Source organism: Zootoca vivipara, chromosome 10 (genome assembly GCF_963506605.1).
Source record: "Zootoca vivipara chromosome 10, rZooViv1.1, whole genome shotgun sequence".
NCBI lineage: Eukaryota > Metazoa > Chordata > Lepidosauria > Squamata > Lacertidae > Zootoca > Zootoca vivipara.
The window spans coordinates 17,005,901-17,032,079 of NC_083285.1; the positions used below are offsets into that span (position 1 = coordinate 17,005,901).

At 43.7% G+C, this 26,179-nt stretch overlaps 1 protein-coding gene across 2 annotated transcripts in view; it reads left to right on the forward strand.

Moving 5' to 3' along the window:
* The first annotated feature begins 213 nt into the window (after nucleotides 1-213).
* Nucleotides 214-26,179, forward strand: part of FAM3C (FAM3 metabolism regulating signaling molecule C) — a 33,663-nt gene continuing 7,697 nt past the window's right edge. Inside the window, exons 1-5 of one of the 2 annotated variants that reach the window (XM_060279573.1) lie at nucleotides 214-269; nucleotides 18,533-18,591; nucleotides 19,671-19,778; nucleotides 20,517-20,546; nucleotides 22,322-22,445. In XM_060279573.1, coding sequence (XP_060135556.1) covers nucleotides 18,579-18,591; nucleotides 19,671-19,778; nucleotides 20,517-20,546; nucleotides 22,322-22,445 — 275 coding nt within the window. In that variant the 5' untranslated portion in view covers nucleotides 214-269; nucleotides 18,533-18,578. The remainder of the gene's footprint in view (nucleotides 270-18,532; nucleotides 18,592-19,670; nucleotides 19,779-20,516; nucleotides 20,547-22,321; nucleotides 22,446-26,179) is intronic. The other variant, XM_035127304.2, reaches the window with a different exon arrangement.

Consider the following 26,179-nt stretch of genomic DNA (forward strand, 5'->3'; position numbering starts at 1 on the left):
TTTTGGGCGGGGGGACACAATGCGGGACACCGCGCTCTGCACTTGCCTTGGAGCGCCTCAGGCTACGCGAAGGCCGCTGCGCCGCCACAGGCGCGGCGGACCTCCAGCGCTAGGTGGCGGCACTCCGTCCCTCGCTCTGAGCCACCGCTCTGGGCCGCCGCCGCCGGGTGCGCAGCGCGAGTCTCCAAAGCGCATGCGCAGTCGAAGGAGGCGGGGAGGCGGCGGCGGCTGCGAGGCGCTCGCTGCTGGAGGGCCGGCGAAGGCGGCAGGTAAGGCGGGCGAGGGAAGAAGAGGCTCCCCGGGAGGAGGCTCCCCTGCTGCGGCCTTTCCCCGGCTGCATCTCTCCCTTTCCCTTCGGAAGCGGGGCTTCTTCTCCGGCCTCGGTTCCTCTTCCGCGGCCGCCCTTCCTCGGCTGGGCGCCTTTGGCCGCTCACCTCGGACGCTGGCGGGAAACATGGGGAGGAAGGAGGCTCGGAGCGCGCGCATAATGCAACGCAACTCACGCAAACACGCACCCGTCGCGGGGTTCGAAACTCGCGTTGCTCCAGGCGCATTTGGCGACCGGAAACGCGAGCAGTTTCTGAGCTCTGGGCGCAGCAGCACTGCGCCTGAGATTTCTGGTGAAAACCGCAGAGTGGAAGACTGGAGAAGAGACCCTCTTCTCCCAAGACTCCCAAGACTGGAGAAGAGACCCTCTTCTCTAATCCACGACATGATGATCATTACTTTTGTATACTGCCCTATACCCAGGTCTTAGGGCAGTGCACAGCAAAAAAAAAATCACAATATAAAAACACAAAATGCATAATAAAAATAAATCCCCCATCACACTTTAAAAGGACATTGTATGTCAATCAGCCAAAGGTCTGGTTAAAAAGGAACATTTTTGCCTGGCACCTAAAGGTGTATAATGTAGGTGCCAGCCAACTCTTCCCAGGGAGAGCTTTCCACAAACGGGGAGACATTGTAGATAGCACAGTGGGAACTTTTTCTCCCTCTTACCCCACTCCTGCAGGCAGTTTCAAAATTCCCATTGTTCTAGTGGCATTTTGCAACAGGGAATTCATTAGTGGAAGCAGTTTCTGAGCTCTGGGTGCAGCCCTGCATCTGAGATTTCTGATGAAAACCGCAGAGTGGAAGGAAAGGAGGACCTTTTTCTGCCCCCTTGCTTCCAACTACTCTCCAAAGACCGGAGAAGAGACCCTCTTAAGAATATTAGGGGGTGGGCAGGCGAAAGACTAGACCGTGTGAAAAATGAATGTAATATTTTAGCTGCAGTTTGTTTTCAGCTTTGTATTCCTGTTATATAAAAAAGGGTGCCTAGACATTCCATTGTTGTGCCCATAACCTCGGTTTATAAGGTGCCATTTAGCTCTTAGCTTTCGTATCTCCATTTCTAACACTGATGCCTTCACATTCATACTTTATTCATTGCTTAGTAGCAAAAGGAAGCTTTCAGCTGAATACAGAAATAGTGATTCAAGAGCTGAAAGGAGCCAATATATAACACACATTGTGTGGTGGTTCCAGTGTTGGATTAGGACAGGGCTTCCCTGTGCCATTCAGCTCCTAGCTTTCATATCTCAGTTTCCAACAATGACCCCTTGCTTTGAGTCTTGCCTCAGCCCTGAACTTCCTAGGTTGCTACTCATGTCTTTCTCTCATTCTCAGTCTACCCATCTGCAAAATGGGGTATGTGTGTGTGTGTGCCGTAATACTGGCTGACTTTAGGCACTTGAGCCAACTCCTAGGGGCCAAGATCCCTTCAAACCACCCCCCTAAAATATTTGAGGGTAGGCGTTGCCATTCCAATGGTGTGCATGCATCATGTGGTTGGTTATGCGGGGTTGCGGTTAGCTGGCACCCCCAATATTTTATTCAAGTTGGCACCCCTGTACTTGATGGAAGGCATAACACATGTGAAGCTCTTTGTGTGCTTGAAAACGTTTTATTTTGCGTGATGTTAATCCCATATATGGGTTAAATGAACATCCCAGAGCATTTACAGAGTGTGGTTTCATGGTCACTGAGTAGCCCCAGTCAGCTGCCATGCACCTGGAGCTGGGGAAGTCTGAAGTCCCAGCTCCTCCAGGAACTTTGAGCACCGACACTTCTTCCGAGAAATTAAATACTGCTTAACACATATTAATCCTCTTGTACTCTGTCAGTCTGAGTGATAACAGGGTACATTCTCCCTCCCTGCCTCATGTATTATGGGTGCATAAAGCTGAGCATGATGACATTCGTTTGTCTCTTGTCGACGTCACCACCAGAGTGGTGGAAGTCTGCATTCTCAATTCATTATCAGTGAAGTGGGGATTGGTTTTCTAGATAAAATTTAATAGGAGGTTACAGTGACAACTTCTGTGCATGTTAAAGCTACAACTAAGCCTCTTTGAAAACTTTTTCTTCCTCTTCCTCCTAGGCTATGTCCTTTTTATCTATCTTGATTCTGCTACTGTGCCAAATATTTATTGGTTTCTTGCCCTGGCCTCTCCTTCTCTGCGGCCTTGGAGCATTCCTTGTATTTCAAGGAAGTGGCAGCGTTCCCAAAAGGCAAAGCCTACTGGACAATTTCCCCTTCACACCACTGTTGCGTTATTAACATTTACAGACCCATTAAAGTAGAGATTATTCTACTTCTGTACTGGGTGGGAGGCTTCAGGATTACCTATTTGTTGAGTCATGATTGTGATTTCCTTGTGCAAAGTTTGCAGGGAGGTTAGATGAGGTTAGCCCATTGTCGATCATTTGTTCTGATTTGTTTGCCCTGCCGCATGAGGAAGTTGTTATTCCACACTTGCTGGTGCATTTTCCTTATTGCAAAAAAACCCATTGGGGGGGATGTGGGGGGGGGTTGCTGTACTTTAATTGTGCAACCCGAATATGCAGTTGAATCCCACTTACAAAACAGAGGCCTCTAGGTCTTTGGCAGTGGTTTTCAACCTGTGTGCCATGGAACCCTGGGGTGCCTTGAATGATGGTGCTGCAGGCAACACTGGCCTCTGTCCCTCTTTCCTTCCCTCCCTCTTCTGATGCCCTCTTGCGTCTCTGCCTCCCAAAGGCTTGCACAGCTGTTTGTTGCAGCAGCTCTGGCTGCAAGCTCCCCAGGGGAATGGTGCCTCTGGCGCTGGCCAGGGGATGCTTCCCAGGCCCCTGTGGGGCAGTATGAGGAGGCACCTCACTTTGGGGTGGGGGAGTTCAGAGATGCAATTAGCTGACAAAACTTTGTCAGAAGGGAGCATGCACAAGGGCTATGAATTTGGAGGCATTGCATATATTTAGAGTAGTTCTTAAGGCAGTTTGATGGACTGCAAAGAGTTTTAAAAGGGCGGGGTAAATTGAGAACAAATTAATAAATTGGGTTTAATAAATACGGTAAGTGTCAATTGACGCTTGTTGGGACCACTATCATGCTTTCATGTCCTGCCCCTCTCGTGGGGGTGTGGTAATAAAGGTTGGTGCATCACTCAGAGGAGGAGTGCACATGCTGTCTCTCTCTGTGGAGCATGGCAGGGAATTGTGCCCTGTGACTCTGCCCCAGGGAGAGGGCAGATGGAAGAGAAATCAGAGAGGCTGCAGTCACCACTTCCTTCTCTTGCTCGACAAACCTGGTTTGGCAATGTGGAGAATTTGGCCCGTGGGGCTCCCTAGAGGGTGATCGCAGGCCACCCACTTCTTCCATGTGTAGTACAGTGTGGAGCATTCCAATCTCTTTGGTAACTAAGGTGAAATCTATACACATATAAAAAACGCTGTGAAAATGTTACAGGTAGGTGGCCGTGTTGGTCTGTCGAAACAAAATAAAAAATTCCTTCTGGCAGCACCTTAGAGAACAACTAAGTTTGTCATTGGTATGAGCTTTCGTGTGCATGCACACTTGGTATCTGTCATTGGTATCTGAAGAAGTGTGCATGCACACGAAAGCTCATACCAATGACAAACTTAGTTGGTCTCTAAGGTGCTGCTGAAGGGATTTTTTTTATTTTGTTTCGGCTGTGAAAATGCTTTTTTAAAAAAACGTTTTGAAAAATACATTAAATTTGGCATAGCTCACTCTCGCCATCTAGTATCATATTTGTATATTGCACTTTACAACACATTTAAAACGTTTTATTTGCAGCTGTATAGCTGAGTCTTAAGCCTAGATTCTTTTAACTGAAGTAAATCTACGTTCTCCCTGGTTTCACCCCTGCATTTATTTACCGTACTTCCCTTTCCTCTGTTAGGTTGTAATCATCATCTAGAAGCAGGAGGATGACCTTCTTTACTTTGTATAGCTCTGTGTACACAGTAGGAGATCCATTGGTAGATACCACATTCCTGCCCTTCTCCCAAGTCTTAGCAGTTTGTTTTACAAAAAGTAAATATCTGACAGCGCTCAGTTGAATTCAGTTAATTTTTTTGTGCATGCCTTTAGACTAGGCATTTAAAAAGCAGTAGAGGTCATACCTTTCTTGAATAGTTCAATTAGCGCTTTAGTTTGTGTTTGTGTGTGTGTGTATATAATCGGCTTATAACTTAGGTGCATTTAAATTGTGCAAATTTAGGTTTTTGCGCTTGGTCTAATAGATATATGAGAGGGGGGGAGGGCGCGTCCAGGAAAGAGAAAATGGCACTGACCTTGGGAGACTGGGGCCTTGGGAGTGTGTGTACAACCTTGGGAGAGCGTTTGGAGGTGCAGTGAGAGTGTTTTGACTATACACAATTTTGTCTTTGCACGGGATCCCTGGAACATAAGTTGAAGGTCAACTCAATAGTATTTCCAATCCATAGTAATTTATGCCTTACTGATGAGCAATCCTAAAACTGAGTGTACAGAAAAGTGTTTATAGGGCTTATGCCTATACTTTTCAGTCTTGTACTGCAATGCTATTTACGCGTGCCGGAGACTGAACGCAGAGTACTGAGGACTTGCTTCAGAGTAAGCATGCATGGGAATTGCACTGTTAATATTATAGTAAAATATTGTACAGGAGGTCATGGGACTTACCGTAGGATTCCTTATTATCTAAGCACTATTTGCCTTTCCAGCTGTAAAATAATAAAAACCACAAGTGTTTGCACTGTAGGCCTGACTTTTCTGGTATCATGGTTTTAAATTGCTTTTTAATTTTCATTCTGAAGTGGAACTGTTAACAGCGGAGTTATTTTGCAGTTGCATGATACAAGCATGTACATTTATATTGGGCCCCTAATCATCATTATGTATCGAGAGAGAGAGAGATTTGTAGCCCTTAAGACTGGTGAAATTCTTTCTCAGGAAATAGAGGGAAAATTGCACAGAATTCTGAACCAAAGTTTTTCAGTGGTCCACAATAGCTCCTTACTTCCTAGAAGCAAATTCATTAAGCAAAACCGCCAGGTCTTGCCTTTCCTGGCATGCAGTTTTTGATAGCAGCCAGCCATACTGTCTGCTTGGGTGAGTTAAAGCCATGGCTAAAAAATTACCCTCCTGAAGAAGGTATATCCCCTTTTGGTCCTTGAAATGGTTTCCTTCACAACCCCTAGTTTACCACTAAAGCGTCAAACTGAAAATGCATGTGGCCTTATGTGATTTCAGGCCAGAGGCAGAAGTGGGGAAGCATAGCGTAGAGAGGAAGCACAGCGGCAGAGCACACACTTCGCATGAAGAACACCCTGGGTCAAACTCTGGCACCTTCAAAGATCTATGGCCAGCAGAGAGTAGATCATACTGGGCTTGATGAACCAATTCTCTGGCTCAGTATTTTTGCATATCTGTATTTTTACATCTGAAGAAATGCATGCAATCTAGCTTTTAAAAATGAAATTGAGAAATTGCTAGCCCTACCATTTTTTCTTTAATGGTCCGTCTACTGATACACAAATCAATTTTAAAGCGCCTTCCTTTTGCGTGGGTTGTGCGGAATGAGATCTTTGGTACAAGGCCTGTTGGGAGTGCTGGGCAAAGTCAGGGTTAGCCAAACACCAGGTGCATTTGGCACCTGGATTTTGACCACTTGCAACCTAGTGAGGATGACTGGGTGCCAGGATGGCGCCTGACATCTCCACCATCTGGAGGTACATGCCTGGGGAATCATTGGAACTTGACTATTTTCACACACTAAAATCCACATCCTAATCTACCAATTATATTTATCTGCGCAATCAGAATGAATTTCAGGAACCAAAATGCTTTTTCCTTGCCGCCTGAGCAGCAGCGGTGTACTGCATTGTAGTTAATTGTTGTAACTTGTCTTCCTTTATCCCACCCCATTGCCCTACTCACAGTTGTGAAGAATATTCTTACGTTAGGAATCGTCTGTGTCACCATTCAGAAAAAGAGGTAGGAATAAGCTGATATATAGGCAGACTGTCCTGGATCCTCTTTAAGTTCTCAAAGTTCTTAACCGAGCTCAATGTTGTCATCTGACCTAGCTGGATGTTTAACTGAGAATCACTCACAGTCAGTAATATCATTTGAAAAATAAGACTTTAAAGCTGTCTTGGCCCAAAATGTAAACTATTTGGCAAGCCTAACCTTGTTTTAAACCTAACCTTGTATAAGCCTAACCTTGGCAAGCCTAACCTTGTATAAGCCCATTTGGCATCTGGGCTTATATTATCTGAGTTTCTAAAACTGGGCAAAGTGTCTTCTGGTCAACCCCCTTCTCTATGTCAGTGGCCCTGGTGGGTTTAATGTGACTGCAGTGGGAATTATCCAAAGAGCATTAAGCCACCTGTATAATTTCCCACAATGCCCCAGAGTGAACATGGGCTGGAGGCCTTGTGGGAAATTTAAAGGGTGGCTATTCCCAGTCACTTGCCACTGCTCAGAATGATGGGTCAGAAAGAAGGATCTAGGAGGGGTCCAGGGCAAGCTTTGTCCCTGGGCCCGGCCAGCTACCCAGAGATAGCAGGTGCTGACGTATCCTTTCAAAATCCAGCTATTCTGCAATTAGGAAATTGAAAAGGTGAAAGTGCACTCACGCTTGGAGAAAAAATATTTGAGGACTTGGAAAAAAACCACAACCTCTAATTATTAACCTCCAAAGGAACATGTAATAGAAAAATCATGACCACTGTTGTACAAGAGCTGTTATTTCCTAGTTCTCCTTCACAGATTGTAACCGATAGTACTTTTTTTGCAGCGCAATGTGTAATATTTTGCAAGTGAACTTCCTTGTTTCCTTTCTTTGCCTCTGCTTCTTTAATTCAAGCCAGGCTTGCAAGTGCTGTTAGGATTTGGCACAACTACATAGAGAAGGGATGGTCTCTGAATATCAGTAAAATGCCTCTTCTGGTTATGAAATAAAACGCCAAATTCAATCCTGCATAGTTCTTCAAATAAACTTGTACACAGAAGCAATTTTGCAGACTGTTTTCTCTTAAGGGAGGTGCAGCTTTTGCAGCAAAGCCAATGAGCTGATTAGAGTTGCCTTCCCACCATGCCCTGCGACTCAGTAAACGGAACAAGATAGGAGCTCTTTCCAGAGACAGAGACTACAGTTGGCCTTGATCAGGTCAAGAAAAATGATAAGGAGTGGAGGTTTGTGGTGGGAAGGTACGGACTCGATAATTGATAAAGAGTTTCATTTGCAGTGCACTGAGCATGTCCAACGGCAGCTCTATATTTCATAGAATCACAGAGTTGGAAGGGACCCTGAGGTTCATCTAGTCCAATATTATTACTTAAAAGGGAATCCGCTGCAAATCGCCTGGGACAGTTTTTAGTCGCCGGTGGCGATCTGGCAACATGATAATGAGCCTGAAGTAGTTGTGTGGAAATGGTATCAGTTATTAAGAAAAACAATTTGTAAATTAGGATTTGCATATCTGATGCCTAATGGCGTGATGTCAACTGTTCTAAAAATTTATGCATAAGTAACATGTTTATTTCACATTAAGTTGGATTAACTTGAATGCTGGGAATAAAGATTGAAGAAGCAGTGTTGACCTGTGACGGAAATTAGGCATTTCCTCAGGGGCAGTGTTAGAAACTCATACATATAAGATAATCGCCAAATGGCATCTTAAACCTGGATTACGGTCACCACAACGGAATATCCAGGCACTTTTTTGCAATGAAATTGCTTATTATTATCATTGTTATTATTATTTCTGTACTACTTTATATTTTAAAGAAAAATATCAAAGTGGTTTACAACACATTAAAATATCAAATACAGCAATCCAGAATAAAACAAATTCAAGGAAAATATTTCAGATCCTTCTCTAAGTGACATTTTGCCTTCCCCATATTCATTTACTTACTTAATTTATAGGGTTGCCCCACGGCACAAATATTGTAGGAAGCCAGTGGGGTGCAGTGGTGACATTGGGCCAGTCACAGCCTCTTATCCTACCTCACAGGGTCATTGCAGGAATTAACTGAGGAGGTGGGAGAACCATGTACTCCTTGGAGAAAAAGGTGGGATAGAAATGCAAACAAATAAGCTCTTCTGCTTACCTGCTTAAGAAAGCTGGAGGAGCCAGCCAGATGGAGATGTCAGCTGCCAACCTGGCATCCAGAGATCTCTACGTGGTCGCAATTGGACCCCGTGCCAGACGCAAATGGCGCCTGGCTAATTTCTAACACAGGGTACAATTGGCTGCACGTTCTCTTTTTATTTATGCTTTTCACTCCTCACCCTTTTCTTTTTCACAACTCGATTCAATAACTCAACCCTAAAATATTAGATTAGCTTTCCCCAACAGTTGTTGAGGGCTCCCAGTTCCTCCATCTCCATCCATTGGTCATGCTGGCTGGGCCTGATGGAAGCTGCAGTCTGAAAATCTGAAGGTCACCAAGATGGGCAAGGCTGTGTGCAGATTTATGAAGGCTGCAATGATGTACAATAGACATTTCCCTGGGAGTAAGCTTTATGGGATTAATGGGGACTTTCTTCTGAGGAAGTGTGTTAATCATTGCATGGTAAGATCCCTCAAGTGTAGCTGCTGTCTAAGTGCCAGGAAGGAATAGTGTGTGTGTATATATATATTTAAAAACTTATACCTGAAGCAAATTTTTTAATTGAAGGCTGTCAATCTCTCTCCCCCCCCCCCATGCTTTTCAGGTTTAAGCAGGCCAGAATGATCATGTTTTACAATCTTGCATGGGCACGCATGCGGTAGTTACTTATTACTAAATTAAGAATGATTAAGACAGGCTGGTGTTTTTAATACTGGTGCACCTGCTGTGTGTAATTGCAGCCTGCCGCGGGTAAAAACCGTAAAGATTTTAGTGAATAGTTTTTCATCTTGCCCGCAAATAGCTTTTTCGGAAGTTTAATTTGAGCAGTTTCTAAGAGGGCCTTCTCCTCTCCCCGCCCCATGGCAAATGGTTCTAAGAACCATATTTTAACTTCTGTTTCTGTACATTGGGTGAAAGGTCTACATCAGAAACTGCATCTGATTGTAAAAAGAGGTTGTTTTTTCCATTAAACAAATATGCATTACTATAGCCTTTTCCTTAGGTGGCAAACACTTGTGAGAGGCTCCTTTAAAATCACTGGGATTTGCATCTGAGTCAACATACCTTGTTGGATCAAGCTGCAAAAAGGGAAGTTTCTAGAAAAAGTTGCTTCTTAAGATTTGGAAGCGTGGGGGCAGCAATTGTGAAATTGGGTAGGTAGGCTGTTCATCTAACCCTGGGCAAGGCCTTTTTCCTCCATCTCATGTAAAGATAAGGAAGAAAATCAGGTTTGAGCTAGGACATAGGGAGGAATGTGAATTTTCTGTTTCTCTGACCATTGCCCTCCTTTGTTGTAAGAGGGACCCAGGTGGCGCTGTGGGTTAAACCACTGAGCCTAGAGCTTGCTGATCAGAAGGTCAGCGGTTCGAATCCCTGTGACGGGGTGAGTTCGAAAGCACGTCAAAATGCAAGTAGATAAATAGGAACCGCTACAGCGGGAAGGTAAACGGTGTTTCCGTGTGCTGCTCTGGTTCGCCAGAAGTGGCTTTGTCATGCTGGCCACATGATCTGGAAGCTGTACGCTGGCTCCCTTAGCCAATAGAGCGAGATGAGTGCGCAACCCCAGAGTTGGTCACGACTGGACCTAATGGTCAGGGGTCCCTTTACCTTTACGTACCTTAGACATAGCAGTAAACCATAGACCATCTTTGGGTTTGTATGTAAGGTAATAAATTTGGAGCGGAATCTGTAACAAACTTCCGTTTCCGATTTTGTCCAAACATGGGGAGACTGGTCTCTAGTAACAGGAGAGTTAGGTGTCTTGATAACAGCAATCAGTAGTTCGTTTCTTGAACTGGAACCTGGCCTGTTATCTCCTCGAGGGGCTTGGAATGCTTGGATACCAATCCTTGTTTTGATCAATTAAAGGGTATATCTTCCTTCCAAACCATACAGGTTCCTTGTGTACTTCCTTCCGATTGCACTTGCAATTAAGCTACCTATTTTCCCCTGAGAGAGGCAAAGGTGTATGATGTAACTGCAATTACTTTCAGTGCTAAGTATGTATTTTGATGAATTGTACTACTTAGTGCGTAACAAGTGAGGTAATTGCCTTTCTCTTTTGAGAATGTATTTCCCTACCCATTCATGAATGAATGAGCTGTTCCCCTCCCCACTGAATGCAGCTTATATCTTAAATGGAGAGATTCATTCAGCATTTTCTTCAAACATTGGGCTCGATTCATATCTAACACCAAACTATGAGTGTCAAAATGATAGGACTCTTTGGGGCTTTTCCGATTTATTTATTTATTGTAATCCCCCCCTTTGCCATACGTCTGGGTTTTCCTGGACATTTTGCCAATTTAGTAAAAATCCGCCAGGCCACAGAATGGCTGCCCAATTCCCGGATGTGTCCATGAAAACCTGGATGTATGGCAGCCGTACCAAATGAGCTTTGTCTGCATGCTCTCTGCTTCCCTCACACACTTTATCTCTCTCACTTCCCCATTCATGCAGAGCATCATCTGCTATTTTATCCATAATTTCCAAACTATGGGGCAGGGTTTAGCTAAGTGGAAGCCCAGTTCAAGGACTTTCACTTGCACCACGGGGCACCAGACTTACCTAGTTTGCCATATTTTTCCATGTATAAGACTAAGTTTCCCCCCTAAAATATAATGTCAAAAATTAGGGGGGTGTCTTATACACAGATACATCTCCCCCCCCCATTTTCTTAAATCTGAGTCCCCCAAAATAAGGTGTGTCTCATACATGGGGGCTTCAGTACAGTATATATCAAGGAATGAAACTTTTATGCTTCCCAGCATTCGAAATTTGCCAGGCGCATTTTGAACCTGGCTATTAGCCACTTGCAACCAAGTGAAGATGCCCAGGCACCAGTATGGCACCTGACATCTTGGCCATCTGGAGGTGCATGCCCGGGGATCCTTGGATCTCGACTGTTTTCATACACCAGCCAGCAACACATCCTGTAGAATTCTCTCCACTATATTTTATCTGCGCAATCAGAAAGAATTTCAGGAACCAAAAGTCCTATTGAAAAAGACGACTTTCGAGCCGTCAGGCCCCCAAACGGCAACTAGGCATTCTGTTTTGTCAGCTGTAACCCTGGTTTAAGGAGCCAGCTATCTAACACTGCTTGTGAGCAAGAAGTGAAACTTTTTCTAGGTGGTGGGGACTGCTGCAGAAGCAAAGGCGAACTTGTATTGTTGGCTGTTAATAGGAAGTGGAGGAGGTGTTCGAGCAGGAAATGTCAGTGGGGGAAAAGGCACAGAGGCAAAGAGGACTGAGTATTCAGTGATCTGAGAAGCAAGGACATGAGGGAAGAATGAGGAAAACACTGCTGACTTTGCTGGTTCATGTATTTGCAGGGTGACTATGGTGAAAAAGAGATGAAAAATGTTTACATTTTCTGATGGTACTGTACTATAGTACCCTACCAGAAGTTGCCATCGGGTCAGGTTTCTAGATAGCTTAATAATAATAATAATAATGCAGAAGCCTTATATCAGTCTCTCTCCAGGTCATGCAAATATGGATGTAAGATCTCTGGGTTTTCCAAACTTCCTGCTATTATAACAGGCCCTCCAAGTGTCCCCGTTTTCCATGGATGGTCCTGGTTTCTGATCTGACTCCATTAGGATGTCCCTATTTTCATCGAAAAAATATTAGAGGGTATGGAGTTATGTGACCTCCAGAGCTGAGGAGATAAGTATATATACAACCTTTAGAAGACATCTGAAGGTAGCCCTGTATAGGGAAGTTATTTTTAATGTTTTATTATGTTTTTATCTATGTTGGAAGCTGCCCAGACTGGCAGTCTCAGTCAGATGACCAGGGTATGTATGTATGTATGTATGTATGTATGTATGTATGTATGTATAGGATGTCCCTATTTTCATCAGAGAAATGTTGGAGAGTATGTTATAAAGCCTCTGCGGGCACAAATTATAATTTTATATATTTATTTTGTAATGAAATTTTATTTTTACTTAATTGTTGCAAGCCACCCAAATAACTACTTTGGGCAGCATACAGATACATAGTTAAAAAAGCAAACCACTCACTGGTTTAATCTGGATGAATTTCATAAAAATCAACTGAAGAGCAGCTGAGTTATAGCAGTTTAAAAATGAGTTATAGCAGTTTAAAATGTCCGAAGCGCTGAACTTCCAACTGTTTTTTGTTTTAATGCCAAGGGACAGCGTGGGGGCAGCAGACTCAGGAGAAGTATGAGTGCATAGAGATGTGAGTTCTAAGCGATCAGAATAAACAATACTGTGGAATGTATATTCAACTGTTCACCTGGTCACCATAAGGTAAAGGGACCCTTGAACATTACCGTAGGTCCAGTCGTGGACGGCTCTGGGGTTGCGGTTCTCACCTCGCTTTACTGGCCAAGGGAGACGCTTTACTGTCCGGGTCATATGGCCAGCATGACTAAGCCACTTCTGGGAAACCAGAGCAGTGCACGGAAACGCCATTTACCTTCCCGCCGCAGTGGTACCTATTTATCTACTTGCACTGGTCTGCTTTTGAACTGCTAGGTTCGCAGGAGCTGGGATTCGAACCGCCGACCTTCTGATCGGCAAGCCCAAGAGGCTCAGTGGTTTAGACCACAGCGACACCTGCGTTCCTTTTAGGCAGTGTGAGAAACTGAGATATGAAAGCTAGGAGCTAAATGGCACCTTAAACCTAGGTAATGGGCACAACAATGGGATGTCTAGACGTGTTTTTTTTTTTTGTTTTTTACAACAAGAATACAAAGCTGAAAATGTATTTTTAATGTTTTAAATGAACTGCAGCTAAAATATTATGTTGGTTTTTCACATAGTCTAGTCCTGGGGTCGGCAACCTGAGGCTCCGGAGCCGCATGCGGCTCCTTTACAGCTTTGCCGTGGCTCTCTGCCCCTGCCTGGCTCACGCAGCCTCTTTAACCCTATCGGGGCTTCCTACTCGCCGGCTCCGAAATGGTGGACTTGCCGAGGCTGGAAGAATTGGGTGACGGAGGCACGGATAGGCCAGCCCTGATAGGGTTAAAGAGACACGCTTGCTGGGAAAGAGAGAGGCGGGCGCGGCTGCGAGAAAGGGCAGCTTTTGAGGAGCCGCTGAAATGGTGTTGTTGCTGCTGCTGCTGCCGCCTCCTCGGGAGGCGGAGGTGGGGCGAGCGGGAGAGGTGTGTAAGGGATGGGGGCTCGTCTCTTTCCTAGGGGGGAAAGAGGGGTAGGAGGGTGGTCGAGTGCTCTTGGTTCGCTTTATTTATGAGTTCTGTGTAGCAGAGGGGAGCTGGCACTGGAATTTTGTGAATCGGTTAAAATCTCAATTTTATATTAATTGTTAAAGTAAAGCCTCCTTGCTGGCTGCTTTTCGTTGATCAGTCCATTGTAACATCAGCGGGTTTGGAATGCACACCTATTGTCTTATCTGATCTCTCCCAATTGAGAGTGTCAATTGAAAGTGTAAACACATAGCACCTTTGAAGTCAGGAGCTGAAAAAGGGGTTTCCTCAGTCTTAGAGTCCCATCTGTTACTCATTCATAAAATGTATAAGGTCCTTTTTCCTGCCCCCTTTTGATGACAGGACGGAGGAAATAACAATTAAATGTTGGGGTGTTTTGACCTTTTGTTTGAATGATAAAAAAGTGGTTTCCTTTAACAAGATCTACCATTTGAAGTGTATTCCACAGGATGCAAGGCTGTTTTCCAATCGAAACCTGATAGTGACTTTTCTCTTTTATTTTCTCTTTCCACCCCTTTCCCCATGCTTCTCTCTCTTTCCCCACACTCCTCCTCCCCCCAAATTCCTTTTAGGATTTTCAGTTTTCGCTTCACTCCCCCCCTCACGGTGTTTCCCTCTCAAACTGGTCCTCCTTTTCTTCTATCCCCCCCCCATCCTCATTGCATCCTTCTTCTCTCTGCCCCCCTTTGCCACACACACACACACACACACAGAGAGAGAGAGAGAGAGAGAGAGAGAGAGAGAGAGAGACTGTTTGTTCCCCTGCCCCCTTTCCTTGCATGTCAGAACTGGAGCTTGAATAAGTTCTTCTTTCTGCTCTGCTACAATATAAACCTACCCTTCACATTCTTGAGCACTGTTCTTTCATTCACCCCCCCTTTTTTGCTTGCTTCTGTTCTATAGCTGCAATATCAGCTCTCTCCTCCTTCAATACATACTTCAATACAGTAAATCTCTTGCTGATTGGTGCTGATTCAAAGTCTCTTGGAGGGCACCAGGTTGACAAAGGCTGCTTTACACAGCCAGCGTTCTACACTTCCCCACCTCTACTTGCTCCCCTGTGGTTTGTGTGTGTGCCCCGCCCTCTTCGCCCGCTCTGCCTTTCCCCCCTCCTTCCCTTTGGAAAAGGGAATACTCTTCCATGCCTTTTTTCCTGCTCTGTAACTGGATTAGTTTTGAGCATGGAACAGCTGTATTAAAAATCCAGAGAATGCAATAAAGCATCACTTAATATTTGGTTAAAGGATTATTTCATACAATCATAGAATTGTAGAATGGGAAGGGTCCCCAGGGTCATCTAGCCCAACCCCCTGCAATGCAGGAATCCTGCCCACAGCTGTGAGCCATCCCTGGGTAGGCTCGAACCACCAGCCTTGTGGTTAACAGCCAGACGCACTGACCCATCAAACTGTAAAGAGCAACTGGTTCTTATTATTAAACAATTCCTGCACCCGACATACAGAGGAAATGAATAATAAGCTATCTCTGTGCTGTGAAAAAACAACAACACCTCTACAGTATTGATTGTTAATTTCTGCCAGGCCAGACTGTTGCTCAAAGGATCAGGAGTGGTGAAAGAAGTTTGCAACCTTAATTTCATATGAAAACAGCTGTCTGGCAAACTGTTTTCTGAAGCACTTTCCCCCTCTTTTGAAAAGGCATGGGGCTTGGGCCAAGCAGGGAGGGGAGGGACTTCAGGCAGGGAGATGGGTGAGGGGCTGGGTGAGGTGCAAAGAGAGGTCCGTTTCGGTTAGGACCGTTAGGTGTAAAGGGGGCAGGGTTTGGTGAGCTGTGGGGGAAATAGGGTTGGCAAAGGGGATGGCGAGTGGAGCAAGCAGGGGTGGCAGCCTGTATAGGATGAGGGGCTTACATCTAGGCATGCTAGGAAGCCGCTACCCCTTTGGACAGTTTTAGAAATGGAGTCAGGGAACTGGGCTGGGAGTGGAGAACAGTGTGTTCTTTAGAGGCTGCTGGATCAGGCCAATGGCCCATCTAGTCCAGCATCCTGTTCTCACAGTGGCCAGCCAGACGCCTGTGGGAAACCCACAAGCAAGACCTGAGCACAAGAACTGTTAAGTGAAAGTCCTTTTTTTCTTCAGATTGACAGCTGACTGCACGATCCTGTATATATAGCATTAAGTTAAGAAACAATATATGCAGTGTTATATTTGTTTTAAATGTCGCAATGGTTTTGCGGCTCCCAGGTTTTTTTTCCCTTTAGAAGCGGGTCCAAGTGGCTCTTTTTGTCTTAAAGGTTGCAGACCCCTGGTCTAGTCCTTCCCCTGCCCACCCCCCTAATATTCTTCAGAGGGTCTCTTGTCCAGTCTTCGGAGAGTAGCTGGGAGCGGGGAGGCAGAGAAAGGTCCTCCTTTCCTTCCACTCTGCAGTTTTAATCTGAAATCTTGGGCGCAGCACTGCACTCAGAGCTCAGAAACTAATGAAGTGCACCTAGAGCAATGGGAATTTTGAAACTGCCTGCAGGAGGAGTGGGGGAAGAGGGCGAAAAAGTTCCCACTGTGATCTTGCAATGGCTCCCTGTTTGTGGAATGCTCTCCCTAGACAGAGTTGGCTGGCACCTTCATTATACACCTTAACCAGGCCTTTGGCTGATTGACATCCAATGCCCTTGTAAAATGTGATGGGGAGGGGGGGGAATTTGTTTTTATTATGTATTTTGTGTTTTTATATTGTGATTTTTTGTTGTTGTTGTGCACTGCCCTAAGACCTGGGTGTAGGGCGGTATATTATTATTATTATTATTATTATTATTATTATTATTATTATTAACTGGAAGATTGGGATGACAAGGGGAAAGTCCAAGGGAAAGGCATGGCAGGAGCTTACAACTATATAAAAAAGGCCTGCTTAAGAGGGATAAAATTTTCTGCATGCTGCATTTCAAGGTGAGGTCTGTTGTTCACTTTCCATTTTGATGCTTTCGATGCTGGAATGAATTTGTACAGCACCTCAATCTTGACTCTTCTCTTTTATATTCAACTCCATTTTTCTTTTCTCTTATCTTTTTTCTTCTTTCTTTCTTTTTCTTTTCTCTTTCTGTGTCCTGAATTGTTCAGAAAGTTCCCAACTCTGCATGGTGATGTGGAACAATTAAAAGATAATGCAGGCCTTGGTCATAGGCTTAGCAGTGGAAAATATTGTGGCTTAATTCAGACAAATTATGGTTGCTCCTGCAGCTGAGCATATGTGATGCTATAAAATGATCTTATTAACAGCCCATTTATGAGACTGCCCAAACTGAACTGCTTTGAAATTGGAGTTTTAAAATAAGTTAGTTTTAGTGAAATGGAAACGTAGAATAAAATGGCTGTTAAAGGCATCTTTTAAATTACATTTATGTGTGGAAAGCCTATTGAAAGCATTGCTTGGACTTTGAAATACCTGCTCGGGGAATTCTACAAGGGTGGGAGATGACCAATTTTCCAGAAACTGTCGCTGCGTGTTAGAATTCCAGATGGTCAAGTCTTTGTGCGTGGTGTAGAAATTGGTTCATCTGCGGTAAAACATTCAAAGGAAGCAGGATCTACAGGCAGCAGGTCCTGTTGAACCAGATCTCTATCTTGGAAAGATATCAGTGTGCACCCAACCTGCTTTTATATTTGGTGTATGCTGTAAGTATCAGAGAGAAGGAAGTTGCACCTGCCTTTTGAGATTAGCTCTGTTCCAGCCTGGAGAATGTAGGAAGAGCTACAAACAATCTTCCTCCAAAACACATTTGAATTAATGCTAATCTAGCTGTGCCAGAGTCCTGGCTTTTAGCCCAGTGCCCTACTTTCTTGAGCGGGAAAGGGATCCTTAGAACACACTCCCCCTCCCTATTTTTATGAAATTTTAATTTAGGAGCATTCGGTGAAAGACAAAATTAGCGAGGAATATGTGAAACTGGTAAAGTAAGTCATGATACTTTAGTTTATTGGTTTCGTCGGTGTGGTACAGGTGTACGTAGAATCTAGTTATTCCACAACAGCCTTTGAGCATGCAGAAAAATCATTATATTAATATTAAGACTGGAATCCTACGAGCTGTTTTAGGCACAATCAAAAGCATGCAGGCAGCCTCAGGGGAACTGACTCCTCCTTTTTGAGAACTGGGCCCCTGTGTCATATACTGTATTGCAAAATGCTTGTGAAATCTCTGGGGGATTTCTAAACTGTTTTGCATGCAGCATGGGGGACTATTCAAAGCAGTTCAGCACACAGAACTAGGTTTCGTTTTTGCACCTTCTTGGTTTTGATAGTAGCACAGTTGGCGTCATTCTTCCTGTGCAAACATTTTTCACTGAGTGAGTGTACGCCAAATGAGTGCAGATGGTTTACTCTGATTCCCCCCTTCCCTCCCTAACCTTTATTTTTAATCCATACAGTGTATAATCTATTTATTTGGAATTGGTAGATGCTACTAAATACAGCTCATGGTGCATATTCACAACTCCATTGCAATAGGAATGAAAATAGATACATTTATTTATTTCCGTAGGAGAGTTCGTAGAGCACTTGTCGTCTCTAACAAATCCCATGGCTTCTCTTTTTAATGTTCCGTAATGTTGCCTCTTGTTACCTAATAAATTTTTTGCAGTGTTCCAAGTAAAACAGAAGTATGCATGGGGCTCAGAGTGCACAACCTAAAATGAAATGTGTACAGACAACCCTTTCAGCCTCTTCTTGTATCCAGTCTTAGTTGCTTACCAAAATAATTTCTAAAAGTCTCCAGATTTCATTGCATGGTGAAATTATATATATTTTATTTGGGATCATGATGTTGTTGTCGTCAGCCCATTATGAAGTTTTTAACGGCCACTGATTAACAAAAAAAATGCTCTGCTTGATTGTTCTAGCACAGTATAACTGAATGCTGTTTTTATCCCTTCATTTTCCTAGGGAGCTGATTAAATGCAATTGTGTCAATAACGAAAGAAGGACAACCATGAGAATAGCAGGTAAGAAGAACGACCACCTTATTTTTTGGCTGGTGAAACAAGATATGCTAATCTGCACAGAAATGAAGATCTGAGCTCACGTTTCACAGTTCAGTTAATCTTGAGTGTTTAGTTTTGAAATGGTCAGCTGCCATTTAATTCATTGGGACTATATGGCCAGGCTGGTGTAAAGTATCTGTGGTTTGTGGTGTATCTGTTTTTGCTGGGCCTGCTTTTCGTAGCATATCATTATATTAGGAAAGGGAGCAATTAGGAATGGATTTTGGTATGTTTAAGGTCTGGGAAGTTATTTTGTTACATAAATGTTTTTATTTCACTTCTATAATACAAATGAATAAAAAGAGGAGCAAAATGCAACAGTACTATTCAGATCAGTCATACACGTTCATGCCAGAGTTAATACACATTTCACCAGTCCATTTCTATAATAAAGTGAGATGTGTAAGATACGTATTTTTAGAGATACATTGCTATACAGGTGAAACTAGGAAAATTAGAGTATCATCAAAAAGTGCATTTATTTCAGTAATGCAACTTATTATTATTTTTTACAAATGCTTTCTTTTAGAAATTCCACAGTAATAAAACAAATAGTTACAATAATACAAAAATAAACATCGCTATTACATTTCATTAATTACATTCCATTTATAATTGACCCACCTAACGGCAAATAATTACAATTACAACAAATAAAGGCTTGACATATGTTGCTTTGCATGTCATGCATCTATCTCATATATTGGTTACACCTTTTAAATTGCATTACTCAAATAAATGCACTTTTCGACGATATTCTAATTTTCCAAGTTTCACCTGTATATAGACATATAGGTTTTTTTTGGGGGGGAAACCATAATAAGCTCTGTATTCTTTATATTCTAATAAAATTTATTCAAAACAAAGACACACACAAGCAAGGCTTGTTTTTGTGGGCCAAGGGCTTTGTTCCTTTCCAAGCAGTGTTCAGGGTCTTGCTCTTTTCAATCTAGAAGTCTTAGTCAGATGGCTTGACAAATGTGTTGTTGCATCAAAATAATAGCAGTTGGTGTTAACGCATCCCCCTTTTTTTTTGGGAGCAGGAGCTGCGAAATTGGCGGTAGCGGTAGCCGTATTTCTGCTGACATTTTATGTCATATCCCAAGTATTTGAAATAAAAATGGACACCAGCCTAGGGAACCTGTTTGGTAAGTGATTTGCTTCTGTTGTTTTCCCTGCCTATAATTTCAGCCAGAATTATGCTGCTAAACAGTGTAATCTTACACACATCTATTCAGATTTAATTCCCAATGAGTTCAGTGGAGCTTCCTTCCTAGTAAGTGCATACAGAGTTGCAAGCTAGGTGATTTATGCATGTTATAATACTGCTTTGAAAGAATTATTTCTCTTCTGAGCCTCGTGTTCTCATATATGCTGTGATGTTAAACTAAACTGTGCTGGGTGGTTTGTTTTTTTGTTTGCAAATTGCTTATCAGCAGCAAGTCAAAGAGAGTCCTGCTTTTATTTATTCTATTTTATTTCATTTGTTGCTAATCTGTTAGTGTTTTGCTTCCTGTTTTATATACAGAAAAAAGTTTTATTTTAAATCTTTCCTTATAGCAAATAAAACTTTATAGAACCTAAAATGGCTTTCTTTAATGAGCCAATAACTCAATCACACAATTTAGAACGGAAAAATATTAATTTGTAGGCAGTTATCCCATCCAGTAAATATACTGTTCCATGACAACACATTCTGCACTAAAACAGGAATTGTACAGCTTTTGTAGGCCATCATTTTCTATTGGAAGGCCATCTGTAGGCCATCTATTCCATTGGAGAAAAGCCATAACTTTTAAGCCTTCTCTTCTATTTGATAGATGTTGACGTGTTTTTTGTTTGTTTGAAGGTGATTAAGGAATAATATAAAATGTTATCTCTTTCAGCAAGATCACCACTGGAGCTACCTGCACGGCGTAAGTATCATACAGCAGGGTTTTTACTTTTTTTCTGTTCTATGTTCTTAGTTCTTGCATAGACCCAAAATAAGATGCACATGACCCACAGTCAATCTCCAGCCTACTCTCTTATTCCAACTTTCCTAAGAATGACTAGACCACATGTGAATTTACACACAGTGGCAGAGCAGGACCATAGGGCTGGGGCAGAAAGCCTTGGTGGAGTGGTCATGAACCCAGGGTTTGAGTTTCCTTGCTGAAAACCCTCCCAGCTATTAATGAACTGAAGCTAACTCCATCACCTAGATGGGGCCCTAGAAGGTACCTATTCTGCCGCCTCCCTTTTCTTATTCTTCCTGGATGGAGACGTTCCCACTTCTTGACTCGGGCTTACAGTAAGGCCATTAAAATTGCTCAGGAGCGTTTGACATTTGCTTTGATCACTTTTTCAAAGAGGTGGCTCATCTCAGAGATGGTAGCTCATCCTCTTGGCACTGTACTCACAATAATAATAATAAATTATAGATAGATAGATAGATAGATAGATAGATAGATAGATAGATAGATAGATAGACAGACAGACAGACAGACAGACAGACAGACAGACAGACAGACAGACAGACAGAGGCACACACACACCGCCCATCTGGCTGGGTTTCCCCAGCCACTCTGGGCAGCTCCCAACAGAATATTAAAAACAGGATAAAACATCACACATTAAAAACTTCCCTAAACAGGGCTGCCTTCAGATGTCTTCTAAAAGTCAGATTGTTGTTTATTTCCTTGACATCTGATGAGAGGACACCACTGTGGAGAAGGCCCTCTCTGCCTGGCTCTGTGTAACTTTGCTTTTCGCAGTGAGGGAACCACTACAAGGCCCTCAGAGCTGGACCTCAGTGTCCGGGCTGAACGATGGGGGTGGAGACGCTCCTTCAGGTATACGGGGCCGAGGCCGTCACAGGGATGGGTCATGGCCAAGGCAGCAAGAGCAAGGTTGCGGGAGCATCTGTGTGGGGTTGCTGAACCTGGAGCTCCCCTGACATCGCCACTGGGAAGATGCCACTGCCTCCACCCCACCCATTATGAGCCGTCACTGGAATGTTCAGCTCCAGATTCACACATTCTTTATGTTTTGCCCAGTGAACATTATAGTGAGCTATATCTCGACCCGGGTCTCCATTTTTTGCTGGACCAGGACTCCATCAATCCTAAGCAGGATGGGCGATGGAAGCTGTAGTCCCAACAACATTTGGAGACTCAAGCTTGGGATAGCCAGTGCATTTACCTCCGTCCTTCTGTGTAATGTGTGGAGCCTGAAAAAGAAAGAGCCATATAAGAACAGCTGAGCAGCTCAGTTGGTTAGAGTGTGGTGCTGAGAATGGCAAGGTTTCTGGTTCGATCCCAGCTGCATATTCCTGCATTGCAGGGGGTTGGACTGGATGATCCTCAGGGTCCCTTCCAACTCTATGAAATATCTATGAGATATCTCAGAAAGAATTCACATTCCAGAACGCATGAATTTGCACGTCTGCTCTAGTAGAAATTGGCGGGGTAAAGGATACTGCTTTTTATTTCCCAGTTCTTAACCATTAACATAATATTCATCAAGACAAGTGTGTAATTTTTTTTGGCTTCACAAAACACTTTTCCAGATGATTTTCTTTTTTAAAAAAACCACACTGTGGACTGTCCTGTTGAAATCAATGTGTTCATGCTGTCTTTAGAAAGAGAAGAGAACATCTGATGTTGTATCGTTTTTTTCTGCTAATGGAATTTTATTTTTCCCTCCAAAGCTACAAAACCCCCGAGATATAAATGTGGAACGACTAAAATTTGTCCAGAGAACCATTTTGCATTCAAAATGGCAAGTGGAGCAGCCAATGTCGTGGGGCCTAAAATTTGCGTAGAAGATAATGTGTACGTATCACCTGATTTCTCTTCTGTTGGTTTTCGGAAAGTAGTTTTGGATAATTTTCACTCTGGTCTTGAATAGAAAATGTACATTGCCTTTAATTTAGTTTGGAAACAAAAGGCACATTCCCTGAGTGCTTGCAATTGTTCCTGTGCCTAGATCTCTACAGCAGGCTATAATTATATATGGTGTACGGTATTACCAAACACTATTGCCCATAGGAGATTGGCGCATTCACGATTCCATTTCTGCTACCAAGTCAAGATGATTTTGCTTAGGCAGACTTGCAGGAGGAGGTGGGGCAGCTTTCATTAGTTCAATTTTTAATGCTGGCTGCCTTTTTGGGGGGGGGCGTCGCAAAAGTTGTTTCAGTGCTGGATTTTTTGAAATGTAATTAAGTGCCTTGGGTGCTGTTTTTACATTGGATTGCCAGGATATAAGTTTTCTTAATAAACAATACCTGATCCAGTCCAGGGGAAATGGGAAGAGCTGGTGTTTCTGGCACCAAAACGCATGGTACGAGAGAAGGGTGCGTGAAGCCCGTCTTGGTTTGTTTTTAAGCAAGCACATCCATTCTTCCAGTTGTGTGCTGACGTGCCAAACCGGCAGCGCGGAAAGTGGAAGCAATAAAAATTTATGGGTATCTTGTGGTTATGAATGTTAATGCATGTATGCTCCACATGCTTCACATAACTGCACTCTGTTAAGATAGTCTCCTCCTTGGATAACGTCATAAGACCTGGTGTCAAGCTGGAGGCTACTCTTTTACTTGCAAAGGGTTTTGGCAGTCAGGTCTCGGTTGGCAAAAGGGTGCAGATTTCGGCATTTCTTCCTGCATCTCCTCTCAACGTGCTCTAGAGGGTCCTTCCAGGGACGTGGGTGGCGTTGTGGTTTAAACCACTGAGCCTCTTGGACTTGCCGATCAGAAGGTTGGCGGTTCAAATCCCCACAATGGGGTGAGCTCCCGTTGTTCTGCCCCAGCTTATGCAGTTCAAAAGCATGCAAGCACAAGTAGATAAATAGGTACTGCTGTGGTGGGGAAGGTAAATGGTGTTTCCATTTCCATCACGGTGTCCCGTCGCACCAGAAGTGGTTTAGTCATGCTGGCCACATGACCCGGAAAGCTGTATGTGGACAAACGCTGGCTCCCGTGGCCTGAAAGCGAGATGAGCACCGCACCCCGTAGTCGCCTTTTAGAGGGTCCTCCCACCCCTCTGGAGGTTTAAGGGGGACCTGGGAGGGCTTGGGGGAAGAAGGAATTGCCAGAAATGGCTTCCTGCCCCTCTCCACTGACAAAAGCCTACCTTAACCATCAGCGCATTGACACGGTTGGATACAGCCCCAAATGTTCAGTAGTAGGTTAGGTTTTGTCATTTTTCACTGTGATTAAAATGGCATTGTAAGATTAGAAGCATTTGTGACCATGGGGCAGCCGCTTTTCTCCGTGTGGCTTCAACTCATCATCAGGGTCAGTAGCAGAACTTTCCCCACCCACCCCCACTTATGTATACAAAACTCAAGTCCATTTCTGTAAGATTAGTTTCCAGCACAATCTATATAGATATAAAAATGTAAACTGGCCATGTCCGTTAGTATCCACTTTTCACCAAAACCACTTGACCGATTGCGTTCAAATTTTGACACAATGCCACATGTGAATATGAGAGTGACCCCCTGTACCACTTTCAAAGACAGATGTCACACCTGTGCCAGGTAAAAACCCGTGTTTCAAAACACACCACTCAGACGAAAATGCATGCTGGGAAAAGAACAAGGTTGCAAACCAGCGGCCCCTGGAGGCAGCTACACTGGTACTGCACCTATAAAAGCTTCCCTCTCAACAGCACCTCAGCTCCCGTTTACATACTAGGCCAAAGCCTTTACAGACTAGGTCGAATGGAAGTACTGACTCGCCTGGGTGGGGGTTGGGGGGGAAGGGGACGGGATAGGTCAGGACACAGTGGGACCAGTCACAGGGATGAGCTGGGGGTGGGGTGGGGCGGGATACGTCATGGATCGGCACAGATGAGCCACCGAAACTCATATATCTCTTTGCAGATTTTTTTGATCAGCACAGGCCATTTTCCCTAGTGGAGTTAGTCAGTCTCATACTCTGCTTTAATGTACCAGAATGAAACCTAAGCTGTCTCCATACTTGTCTGTGTTTTTGTATCCTGGATGCAAACTTACCCTGGAATGCTGGAGATAATGTCAAGGTTTAAGGACGGATTTGTTCTAGTGATTTAACAGCCATGCCAAATATTTGCATGGTTTCCTTACTGTTCTGCTGTGTACCCCACCATCCCGAAAGGGCTCAGCCCTGCCAGTCCAAGGCTAGCCTTACTCAGAGTAGACTGATTGAAATTAATGAACATGACTAACTTAGGCCCATTGTTTTTAATGGATCTTAATTGGATATATTCCAAACTTATTTTGGGAGGGGCGGGGGTATTTCTGGCCCAGCTTCTCCGGAGTCCCTGGTCATCTGCTTTCCTCTTTCAACTTTGAGAGTTACTAGAAAGAACAAATTGGTCTTGCATTCTTGTGCATGTTCATATTAAGAGTTTTCTTCTTCTTTCAATCACTATTTCTCTCGAAACTTCTGGAGCCATTGTTTAGCCTCCTTGCTCCTTTGCCCTTTCACCCCAAAGCTTCCAGATTGATTTATTTCACTGCAAGATTAGATTACTTATCCAAAGGCCAGAGTTGTGATCTGGAACCACAGGTGACATCTGAGGGACTTATGAAGCAGGAGGGGATGTCTTTCTTGATGTATCCAATGAGGTTGATGGCCTCCTTTAAATGCTTCCTCCATTGCTTCATAAGTTAAGATGGCATTCAGGCCGTGCTGAGCAGGGCTGCAGTGTCCCTTTTAAGGCTTGCAGCTTGGGAGATGCTTTCAGATCTGGCTCTTTAACTGTGCATCCCCAAGCTCACCTGTGTCACACAACATCTTTCTCAAAGCTCACCTGGTGGTGTCCTCACCAAAGGCATCCTCTGTTGAAATGTTAATCCATTGTTTCTCAAACTCTGGTCCCCGGCTGTTGTTGGGACTACAGCTCCCATCATCCATGACCGCTGGTCCTGCTAGCTATGGATGATGGGAGTTGTAGTCCGGCAACAGCTGGGGACCCACGTTTGACAAACGCAGTGTTAATCATACACTCTGAATGGAATTTTAGACCTTGAAATACTTCTCCATCTTCCTGTTCAGGTTCCTTTCTACCAGCAAGAAACCTAAAGTGATGTGTTGCTACCCCCTTGTGGTAAATCCTCTGCATCACAGTAGCTAAATCACGACAGAATTGGTAAAAAAAAAAAAAAAAAACACCTGTATCTTAAAAATGAAATAAAATACTTGGCTCACAAACGCCGTTCTGCTGAGAAAATCTGATGGTCCATAAAGAACATTGTGCTGCATATTAGAGTGCAGACTGTGTGCTGAACCCAAACCATAACCCAGCAAAGGCCATATCAAGAGTATTTTCTCTTCTATAGCCCTGCTCTTGTTTCACTTTCTATGCTCTGTAAGATAGTGCCAGAAAAGCTGCTTTGTAGATGGACCTGTTGTTTAACAGGAAGTTGATTAAGACGGTGCATGTTTTTCTTTGTCTTATAACAGGAGGTTCTGTTTTCCATAGATTGGGTTAATAAAGTCGGATTTGCTTAACTCGAAGCACGTGTGTTAGTTAAAGCTGTGCATTTTGAAAGTAGCTAGATGAGTCTCGCTCCTGGCAGT